The sequence below is a fragment of the Vicugna pacos genome, chromosome 8 (assembly GCF_048564905.1).
Source record: "Vicugna pacos chromosome 8, VicPac4, whole genome shotgun sequence".
Lineage (NCBI taxonomy): Eukaryota > Metazoa > Chordata > Mammalia > Artiodactyla > Camelidae > Vicugna > Vicugna pacos.
Window position 1 is genome coordinate 25,258,892 of NC_132994.1, and position 12,232 is coordinate 25,271,123.

General features: G+C 35.3%; 1 protein-coding gene across 2 annotated transcripts in view; it reads right to left on the reverse strand.

The window, feature by feature from the left end:
* MMS22L (MMS22 like, DNA repair protein) overlaps positions 1–12,232 on the reverse strand; it is a 107,582-nt gene that overhangs the window by 22,654 nt on the left and 72,696 nt on the right. For both annotated transcript variants that reach the window (XM_006200264.4, XM_072965642.1), the window contains exons 15-16: positions 3,987–4,180; positions 1,422–1,572 (exon numbers count right to left, since the gene is read on the reverse strand). In XM_006200264.4, the coding sequence (XP_006200326.2) occupies positions 1,422–1,572; positions 3,987–4,180 (345 nt within the window). The remainder of the gene's footprint in view (positions 1–1,421; positions 1,573–3,986; positions 4,181–12,232) is intronic.

Below are 12,232 nucleotides of genomic sequence, written 5' to 3' on the forward strand. Positions count from 1 at the left end.
GTTAAAACCAGAACAACAAGGAAAGGGCTTAACTAGCTGGTGAGATAGTACTGAAGGAAGTGGCAAGTACAATTAAAAAAAAAAAAGCAGCCGTGAGAGTAAACAAACAGAGATGCAATGGTGACCATATACATAAGTAAAAAGACAAAAGAACAAAATTTTTCCAAGCGAGTCTCTTGACCAATCCCATTCCCTTTCTTTCTGGCTCCCCCACTTCACAGGTAGTCATTATTAAAGAATTCCAAAATAACATCTGAAAGAAATCTTAAAAAATTGTTTTTAATTTCTATAAAGTGAAAGGCCGGACTGAATCTGATTTCTAATCATTTTATAAGTGAGGACAGAGAAGAGGAAGGTCTCTAACTGTAAATGTTATGTAAAGTCAGGCATTTGAAAAACATATATAAATCTCAACTGTAAAAGGACTATTTTGAAATACTCTGAGTATCAGTTATCATAAAAAGGGTACACAATGCAGGAGAACTCAGATGGGTCACTTGTTACCTATACAACCTTCCCAAAGCTATTTAACATCTGCGCACTTCAGTTTCTTCAGCTGTTTCTGACACAACAATATTATTTAAAAAGTTAAAATTATTTCAGATAATTTCAGCTAAAGTATTTAATAAATAACATAAACGTCTGTTGTTACTACAGAATTCTTAAGCTAGAAGGGACCCTAAAAGTAATCCAATGGAGGTTGAACTCCCTTACTTTATAACTGAAAGCCAGTGAGAACATGACTAATGACTTTGCTTAATAAACTTCCTTTCGAGAAGGATTCCTCACCGACTGCATGGCTCTTCATTTTCACTGACTGGCAGCTGGGACAAGACCTACCTTTTCTCTCAGGTTTATGTATTTATTTTATTTTCCCTCATCTTGATATTCTTATTCAAATTCTCCTGATTATTCTCTACTAATTCTATTTTAACTTTGTTGTATATATTTTTTTTCTGTTGGGGTTCCTCAGATTTCTTTTATAACATGGTAGGAGACACTTCGGAAGCCAGCGTCCAGGGTGGAGAAGTGTCTTGTTCATGATTACACTAAAGTCAAAACTTTAAAAATCTAGCTGTGAAGAGGAAAGCTATCACCAAATCTAAAACTGCAATAGCATACAGATTCAGCAATATTAATTATGTAATTTTTTCCACAATGGTGAGTGTAAAGAGGTCATTTCTGGATGAGGATAAAGCAGTCGTATAAAAACCGTTTTGGTAAAACAACAGCAACACTGCTGTAAGAAAGCTTTCCTACTTCAGTACCGTCAAGATGCTGACACAGGAAAAGCAACAAGCCGCCAAAGTGAGAGTGTATGAAGTGAAGTTCAGTTTTTATTGTGAAAATTCTTACCTTCCTAGTGTACTGATCTATCATGGGTTTACTTGAATGTGCATACCTAAAATAAAATCACTTACCTATTTTGTAGGAAATGACTTAAATATCTGGCTACAACTTCGGGCCAGATGATATCATCCCAACCAAAAAGTTGTATCATTGATATAACCGGCTGAGGCTGAAGATCTGATGGAGCTGTGCTGGGCAAGTCCATTGCCAGCAAAGTAAAATCTAGATTTAAAATGAGAGAAGCTTACATTGAGAATTTTTTAAAAACTCGTTCTCTTCCCCAAATTATATGGATAGTGATTTTTAAAATTCAGCAGTTAATAATAAAATGTCACATTTTAGAAATGTAGAACTAACAAAAAGTTAAAACTGAACTAAATTCATATTGTCAGAGAAATTTCTGTGGCAATCATCTGGATCTCCAAGAAAAGATCTAGAATAATCTCTCTCAGCAGCATCACATGAATCTGTAATGGCTCCCTCAAATGGCAAATTCTAAACTTGATGTCTCTGCCCATGTGCCTCTCTCATTTAAAACATCCATTATAAAAAATATTTCTAGTGTCCACTCTTCTTCAATCGAGTTGATTTACTTGCCACCTGTCACAGGTGAAGAGTTGACTCTCACCTTAGATGCTGGACATTGTCTTCTAGTAAACAGTGATCTCCCACAAACACTAAATGATACTCCACTTCCCTCAGAATTCACAAAACCTAGAAACTAGAATTCCTTAGGAAACCATGATAAACAAATATACTTTTTTTGTGATTACCTGGGATTCCCTATCTTAATTTGTACTATATCAATTTATGTTTGTCAATAAATTGCTTATTAAGCACTGTTTTCTATGAAGCTTTCTCAAATGGTGGCTATTTAATTTCCCACACTTCTCGTACACTGGACCTACAGATAGGGTAAGCTTACTTCTTGGTCCACATTGCTGCTTCCAGACCATCTTCCCTTCCTCCTCCTGAAAATCTTTAGCTTCGATCAGATTATACCAGCCACTAACTCTCCCTGTTGCATCTGTCTACTGTTTTCCAGTTCACCTCCTCTCATTCCTTGAAGACTGTCGACCACTATTGTCCACCTCCATTTGGGCCCATTTTCTCTGCCTTCTCTTCTGCTACTACAGGTCATCTGAGGTCAAGTCCTCTAAGGGATCCCGGATCCCATTTCTCTTGGGCATTAGAATGTAAGTGACTCTCTTGCATCATTAAATTTTCCCTCACTCCTAAACATTCCTGTAAGCATTATAAATATGTTAAAATTTCTCCCATGTTATTAAAAAAAAAAACAAAAACTTTGACTCCACTTCCCCCTCCAGCTAATATCCTCATGAGAACATGGAGCTTATACATGAAAAAAGGGACTGCAGCACTTTTTTTCCCACTGGCCTATCCCCAGTGCCAAAAGTGGGTATTCAATAACTTTTTTTTTTAATGCAGGAAATTTCTCTCTCCTAACCTACCAGTCTTTATTTCAGAACAAACTCAAAACCCACACATACTTTGCTTTATATCTAGATACCATTTACTTTCAGCACCTAGGACAGCACCGACTAAACTTGTGTGATATCATTTTGAACACTAACTAGGAGCTGGGATGATGAATGGCAAGAAAGATAAGTCATATCGGCTAGTAATGACTGCTTTGGTTAAACTGAATACCCATATTTATTTTCATAGGCATTACACTGGTTGGAAAACCACTGTATTGTCAGAATTCTTCAATCTACATAAATTATGTCTTAATTATGGAAGTGCTACCAGAATTCAAGGTCTTTTAAAAATTTATTTCATGTTGTCTTTTATGTCGTCCTTTTAGTTCAGCTTTCCTCATTCAAAATAGGGTAAAATAAACCTTGGTTTACATCTTAGGTTTTTAAAAACATTACACTTTAATACATTAAATACCTTCATATAAATTGCATTTAAATACATGCAGTCACCATATTGATCTCTGTCCATTCTAGTACTTCTTAACATACTTTGGGTAAAATATCCCTTTGAGAAAGATAAGGACCTCTTCTTGGAAAAGTGCATATATGTACAAATACTCAAATTCTTGCCTATAATTTCATTTGATTCAGAGTCCCTTAAAGCCTAAGGACATGTCCTTAGGCTAATAATCAAATTAAGTAGAAATACAACCCAAAACAGAATCTAGTATAAGTCAGAACAATAACATTCTATATACTCAATGTCAGTCTGAGCTCACCTGCTCAATGGTGAATGGAACTCATGCTGTATTCTTTTGCTCTTTATGCAACTTCATCTTACACTACATATCTGCACATACAATTTGAAAATAAACTACTTGAACCAGAAGAAATCAAATGCTACTTTACTTTCCAAATAGTGCATGCGTAAGAAATTTATGTACATTCAACATTTCTAAGATTAAAAATGATCTTTCGTTTTTAGCAAATAATCACTTAATTTTTATCTTCAATAAGAGGAAAATAATAAACAAGCCAAAGGATCCTAACTTAAAATATGTAATTATTTTTGTCTTTCTGATTGTCAAAATATGTACTGCACTGTGATAAAAATGAATTTGTTACCAAGAAAACAGAAGAAAAAAAGAAGAGATTGTAAAATGAGAAACTAATTAACAAAGTAACAATGCTGACCTGCAGCTGCATCCGCAAGTTGTGAGAGAGGCACTGTCTGTGACATTCTCTGACTCTTCAAAAATGAAAAAAAATGTCTCCATAGTGCACTAGCAACTGCAGCAAGGTGGCGCTCTTTAGCCGATAATGAAGACTGCACAATTAGGTCCACATTCTCCCTTTGAAGTTCCTGACACAATTGTTGATGCATACTCCTAAAAAGAAAAAAAAAATACAGCTAACACCCAACAAATACTTACAAAAAATTTTCTTTAAACACATTTTGGGCTTTTAACATTTATGCCATATGAAAACTGAAGGACTGTTTTATATAATTAAAACCTTTATGCCAGGAAATTATGCATTTCTGATTATTTGATGGATGAATGATGGCATATTAAGCACCATAAAGTTAACGTTAATTACTAATGTCAACCATTAATTATATGCTTTTTAATATGTCAAATTCAAATGAGAAATAGGCAGCCTCAGAATGAAGGTTTGAATTTTGCAACTCATTATGACAGGTGATTTTACTTACAATCTAGACATAAAAACAAAAATTTAAACCATTTTCTCCCGTGAGCTTTAGGACGTGATGCACCAAGGGGAAAGTAAGTATATATAGCTTATGTGTGGTATTTTAAATTAAAATATTTCCCTTGTTCAGAACAGAAACACAGGCATTGAGCTAGTATATAAAACTGTGCCAGATACAATCTTATAATTAGTACCCTGGTCTGAAAAGATTCATAATCATATTCATATAGTACAAAATAATAAACAATAAAAAGTTATTCTCCATAAAACAGTAAAACATGAATTCAATACTGCCTTTTATTTTGATTCATCACTCACCTTTTTTTTTCAGTTGATTATAGATATCTCTAGACCTTAATAGAAACAAGAGGGGAAATACTAAAACATTTTTCTAGTGATCTGTAACAGAAGGCATTTATGTATTATGCCCAGCAATTAATAATACTATTTCGAACTAAATGTACAACCGTGATATTCCTGTTTCTATTTCTGTCATATCAACTTAGAGTAGACACAAATGTGTGAATACCGTCTTTAGATTTGCTTTCTCCAATTAAAGAGAAAGCAGTGAAAAATAACCAATGGATCTAAGGCAGAAAACTTCTTTGACAGTAGTAGTATTCCACTAAGAAAAATAATTTGTACTTAAAAAAGGAAAGAAATATTACATTAGTTCCAACATTCCTGATGTTTTAAATCAGTTTACGTAGGGCAAGAGGACACTCAAAATAACTATATAAAGAACAGACTAAGTAGCACAAATAATTAAAGTAATTCCACAAAAAGATCACACTGGTTGCAAGACCACATCTTAGTACTTTTCACATAACTACACATAACTGGAAATTAAAAGAATAAATTATGTAACATTAGGATTCTGCGCCCCTTTACATTGGAATTCTTGGCTAATCATGAGACACTACTTAATGTTACTTGAAGTATTGGGGGGAAAAGTATACAGATGCCTGGGGAAAGAATATTACAGTAAGCAATACTCATAAAAGCCAACCAAATATCTGCTATGTCCTCTTTGTGTAAAAACCTGACTGAGATGCTTTCAATTTGAACTAGTGACTAAAGAACCATTTCAAGTCCTTTAGCTTTGATTAAAATGAATATCAAACCGCTAAAATTCATCTAGCAACTGAAAGACACTGGAGTCCAAGTAAAATAATACCACCATTTGTACAACCCATTCATAGCTTTTTCAAAGTATACTGGTCTCAAAGGATAATCAATAGATTACTGTACCTGGGAAGGATGGACCCTGCTCACTGTTTCTAAGTAAATAAGCCATTTTCTTTACTCACTAAAACTTATTCCTTAGGAGGGGGTGTCACTTCTGATAATCCTCTATAATGCTAGAAGTTCTTTAACTAAAAATCAGAACAATTCTATGAGAGGGGTATCATTGATCTTCTTTAAAGATGATGAAGATGATAGCAAGAAGTTAAAATAATATGCCCAAATATGCCCAAAGGTCACATGGCCAAGAAGTTCTGGTCCTGTAATCTGAACCTACATCTGCTTTGAAGCCCACACTTTCCCCATACACACGAAGATACACACCCTTATGCACTAAGACACACCTACCCAATTTAAACATTTATAAATTTTCTTCTCTCCCTACTTGGGTTGCAAAAATTGTAGTAAACCTAAGAAAAGAAGCTGGAAAGCCACATGTAGTTTTGCCTTGTGAAGAGGCAGGGGCAACTCCAGAATTCTGTATTAGGAAAAATTACAAGAAGAGATACCAAGAGAAATGCAACTTAAGGCAATACTGAAAAAGACCAACAAATCTGAACCACTTTTGACCACTCCAAAACAAAATGTTGAGGTACCATGGAGTACACAAGTAGGAGTTACTACAGAGATTTGATTCAGAGTTCTGAGAAAAACAAACCACTAGGATAAAAGTCAAAGCAAGATAACTCTTCAAGGTAAGAGTTAACACAGCAAAAATGAGTTCCAATTAAGTGTAAGACACTGACCCAAAAACAGAGTTGTTTTGGAAATGTGTATCTACTTAGAATTTTGGTTTGAAAAGAAGGTATAAATCCTGGACTACGCAAAATATCGTCTGCTCAATGGTTCAAACGTTCAAGCAATATCAGATTGGATAAGAAGAATGATTATCTGCTATTTTAATACAAAACAAAGTTGTTTAAAACTTTATAATAATTTCTATTAACTTGAAAAAATCAGAGAGTGCAAATGTAGGAAATGCCAAGGATGTACTGTAATAGAGTCTGGGGGAATACTCAAATTTGTGTGATACAGCCAAATTAGTTAGAAATGCCCCTTGAAGTCACAGGCAATTTTTAAAGTCACATTTTTCTGGACCAGAAATATAACTACACAAAGACTACCAAAAAATAAATTTATTATAGTACATATGACTGCATATCTGCTGAAGGTACACTTACAAAAATGCAAACATTGAAAGTAGCCCTGTCACTAGAGCTAACGATGTAAAAGAAAACACAAAACATGTATGAAATATATAAGCAATATAATATAGTTCTAGATGTCATGGCTATTTTATGAAACACGACCTACCTTCTTCAACAAACAGTAGGAAAATATGAAAGCTGATTTATTGCACAAATGATAAAATGTAATTTTGGGTCAAAAACTAAAAGAAACATCCTAAGAGATGTAGAGTAACCCAACAATTGGCAAATGTTCTGAGTAAAGACCAACTTAACATGGGTTAGAATCATTTTGGAAATAATACATATGCGGAAACAGACATGCATAACCAGCCCACTTACGTTCTAAAAGATGCAATATAGTACAGCAGAAAATAACATTTATTGAACATCATTATTCAACTTGTAGCTCTCACAGGAGAAACAGCACCAATATCCAGGATTTATTGGTATTTGCCATGTGCCAAGCACCATGCTCAGCGTTTTGTAAGCATTATTTCTCACTCTATGAAGTAGGTACAATTATTGTTCAAATCTTATAAATGAGGAAACTGAGTCAACAGAAGTAACTTGTGTTGGGCAACACTGCTGGTTATTAGCAAAGCTACTCAGAGCTACTTGAAAAAAATGAGTAACCTCCCAATTTTTGTTTTCTAAAGAGTCAAGATTAGGAACAATTATTTACTATCACCCTAGCAGCGTTATTGTGAAGATCACACGAAATAATGTCCTCAAAAGTGTTTAGGAACCTATCATTACACTATGGGTACACTGAAACTTTTACATACCTCGTTATTCCAGATCTTCTTATGTTTCTATTTTAGCTCTGGTACCCTGCCTCTTTTGGCTTACCTCTTTAAGCTCAAGCGCTTTCCTGTTTCCTGTATCTGACTGCTCTTGTGCCCCGCTTTCCAAGATCTGTTTTCCTGTTTTTTATCATCACGCTATTTCTTGTTGTGATTTTACATATTCACTTCTCCATCTCTCCCCAAACCTCCCCACGCCCACACAGACACACAAATGTATTGAGCCATCTATCACATGAGAGGCACTGAAACCTGCAGCATCTGACTGCAGAGCATGCTCTCTGAGGCACTGTTCTTCCCCAAAAACCTGGACAGGCTTCTGGGAACCCTTATCAGAACACTATATCTAGGTTTTATTTTTGATCTTTGTATGCTCTTGCTTCTTCTGTAACTGATAATTATGGAACAAGGTATGACATTCTGTATATCACTTTCCTGGTAATTATAGGTGCTTATGTAATACTTCTAACATATTATGTTTTAGAATTTAAAGAGAAGTTGTCTGTTGATGGACCCCATACCACAAAGAAAATGCATAATATAATGTGACTGATAGGAGCGAACAGAATGCCTGGATTAACAGTAATTAATAACTGAATTCTTTTTTAGTTCTACTCCAAACCTGCCAACCTTCTTCAATCTACATTAGAGAAAAATTAGTGGGAAGTTCTAACTTTTAAAAAGCTGTTCTGGGGGCGGGGAGGATATAGTTCAAGTGATAAACATATGCCTGGCATGCATGAGGTTCTGGGTTCAAACCCTACTGCCTCCTCTAAGAATAAATAAATAAATAAATAAACCAAATTACCCCCCCAAAGATGGAAAAAATAAATAAATAAATAAATAAATAAATAAATAAATAAAAAAAAGCTGTTTTAAACGACTATGAGTAATTATTACAAGTATCTGGTTGATCTAACGAATAAAAAACTGGATGGGAATCAAGCTACTCTATGACCATTTTTAGTTTCAGCTAAACTCACTAAAAAATCCTTAGATACTTTGAATCTTCTTGTCATTCTTGTTCACATATATAAAATACGGCTATAATCTGTATTACTAACCATTAAAAAATATAACATAACCTAAGGAATGACAATACCAGAAAAAAGTCCCAAAGTTTTAAAGCTGGCAGGTATGTTAAAAATCATCCAATCCAATCCTGACTTCAAGAAGTGAAAATGAAATAAAACAAAACCAGACTCCATGTATAGACTTCTTCAATGTCTCACCAGGGGATAATGATAGCTTAAGTCCTGACCCCCAATTCTGTGCATGCCCAGTTCTCTGGCAGAGGAAAGGTGATAAATCAGAAACCAGGCTGGCAAGTAGCAGCCCAGGCACAGCCTGCAGTGCCTCCCTGTAGTGCTGCCTCAATGCATTTTTGTGTATGTGGAGGAGGAGATGACTGGGTGGCAGATGACTGAATGAATATGTGTGATCAAGGGAAGGAGTTTGTTGTCTGTTCTGACTTGAGGGATTATAACAAATAAAAAGCACAGTGCTGGCAATGATGCTGCTGGTCACATATAATGCACCATTAAGGAATAAAATGGCTCTTCAAGATGTAATGAAAATTATTCAAATGAAATTTGTCTAGGAGAGAGAAGACCAGCCTGGGACCCTGGAAAACTTCAAAGCCTCAGTTTTTCACCTGTTAACTGGGAATAATCCCCTACTATCATCCATGGAGCTGCTTAAAGTATCAGATCACACCACTTAGGTAAAAACAACTTGTAGACTATAAGATAAGAAAATACTCACTGTAGTCTCATTGCTACTGATTCTAATTCCTAATAACCAAGTTTATATACAGCAGAGCATTATCTAGACAGACATGAGCTTTAGAGAGAGACACACAAGAGTATAAATCCTATTCTTTCAATTACTAGCTGCATGGTCATTTCTTCATGTGTAGTAAGAACTCTTAATAAGCCATATTCAATAAATGGAATAATTATTATTACTGGCCAGAGAATCAAAGACTGTTTATTGAGAATATAGGTGCCAGCCTTATTCTAAGATTTTGACCTTTATTAACCAATTTAATCCTGTAGGAACTATTATTTTCCCCATTTTGTGGATAAGGAATCTAAGCATAGGGAAGATAAATAATTTGACTGGGTCATAGTGCTTGCTAGTAAGCAGCAAAGCCAGAATTTTAACCCAGGCAGTCACATTACCAGGCAACCATGCTACAGCTAACTCAAACACCATTTTACTACTCAAACGAGTAATACATGTTTTAAATGTCACATTGCTGTATCCGTTCATTCTCATGCTAAGTTCCTAACAGAGGTAGTTACAAAGTAGTATGACGTCCAGTCCTGGTGGCCTACCAGATGCACACACATTAAAAGTTTAATACTTCCGGGGAGTGTGGACTAGTCTACAGGGATCCCAAAGGTTAATGACATGTGATAAGTTAGAATTTTCCAGGGGCCCACAGCTGAGTTAATTGACTGAGTAAAGAGAATAAATCAGGAATCCAGTACTGAGCCTAACAAATCAAGCATGCTTAGAGCAATGTTGCCTTAATGGTTTTACTGAATAATACTGATGATGTCCTTAAGACAAGGTAGCTTGCCCCAACCCCCCCAAAACAGGGCACAGTATAAAAATATGCCAATAAAAAGTGATTACTTTTAGGAATTACCCTTCTAATTTTATTACTCTTGTATTTGTAGATGATACAGGGATCAAATGACTTAAGTGTTTCAATTTTATTTCACTGTATTTTATGGAACACTGACAAGAAGGATCTACTTCAGGAGTACTCAACCTTCACTACCATCAAAATCACCTATAGAGCTTTCTAGAAATATTAAAGTTCTGGTCTTACTGGAGATTCTACTGCATTTTCAAGTTTGGGGTCTAAGCATATTACTTTTAAAAAAAATTATCACTCAGTGGGTCTGGGGAGGGGCCTGAGAGTTTACATTTCTACTAGGGAGATTTTCCAAGTCCATGGACCACACTTTAAGCAGTTAACTCCTGGTTTTTCTTGTTAATAAACTGGGGACAATAATAGTACCTATAGGATTAAATTAGTTAATTAAAGTCAAACACTTAGAATAGGGCTGAGACACATATTCTCAATAAAGTCTTTAATTTTCTGGCTAACACTAATAAATACTCCATTGATTGAATACGTCATATTTGATTCTTGCAACAGATGAGGAAATGGTCACACAATAAGCAGCCTATGAACCACACTGAGTAGGAAGACCATTTGTAATTCTGTGCTAGAGGAGGTTGATAACCATTCCTCTACTCTGTAGGCATCAGTATACAACCAAGGATAGGTTTTATACTAATTCACAGAAGATTACTGAGGGCAGCAGGAGAAAACAGGAATGAAAATGATTCTCAAAGAACACATTAAGGACGGAATAGGTGAAAAAGAGGAAAGTAAGTGCACAAAGGCATATATATTCCATATATTTACTCTTTAATTCAATATGTATTACACATCTTCTAGGCAAGAGGGATACAAAGTTAAGAAAACAAAGTCTCTGCCCTTCTGGAGCTTATATTCTTAAAAGACAAAGATAATTTAACACAGATGTGGAGTATCTCAGGTTGTGGTGAGCTTTATGGATAAAAAGAAATCAAGGCACAGGGATAATGAGTGATAAGGGCTAATGTTTCAACAAGGATGATCAGGAAATACCTTCTGAGATGGTGACATTTGAGCAAAGACTTAAGTAAGGTGGAGAACAAATGCACATGAGGGGGAGAAGACACAGCAGTGCACAGGTGCCTAGGCTGGTGGTTTCACAGGCTCAAGAATAACAATCAGGAGGCCAGTTGGCTGAAGCAGAAAGGATGAATAGCAGATGAATTCAAAGACACAGCTGGGATCCAGATCATGTAGGGTCTTAGAAGCCACACCAAGTACTTTATATAAAATCAAAGTTGATAACAAGCCAGGAAAGCAAAAGAGTAACATAATGCGTACCTTAAAAGGAACATATGAAAGAGCAAGGTGTTTGGGGGAGGGGAAAAAAGTAATCACTCTGACTATACTGGAGAATTTTTGTAATAGCATTAGAAGGCTATAAATTTAAGAACAGAATATAGAGCCGTTACTTGTTCATTGACATGTTCTCCTCATTTACTGTACAAGACGTTACCCAATGCCAGTCACTATATTCGATGCCAGAGATACAGAAACGATTAAGGAATATCCTGCTATTAAAAAAAAAAATCCAGACTTCATTCTGAAGGTAGTAAGGAACCACTGTGGGGTTTTGAACTAAGGAGTGATATAGTAAAAACAGTGTTTTGGGAAAGATTAATCTGGTAATGACAAACAGAATGGGTTAGAATAAAAACTGACTAGAGACAGGAAATATCAATTATGAAGCTTCTATAAACATCTAGGTATGTGTAAATGTGCAATTTGAGCTACTTTATGAAGAAAAACGAAAGCTAACAGTAATTATTTGGCATTTTGTGAAGGAGAGGAAGGAGCAATCTATGTTAT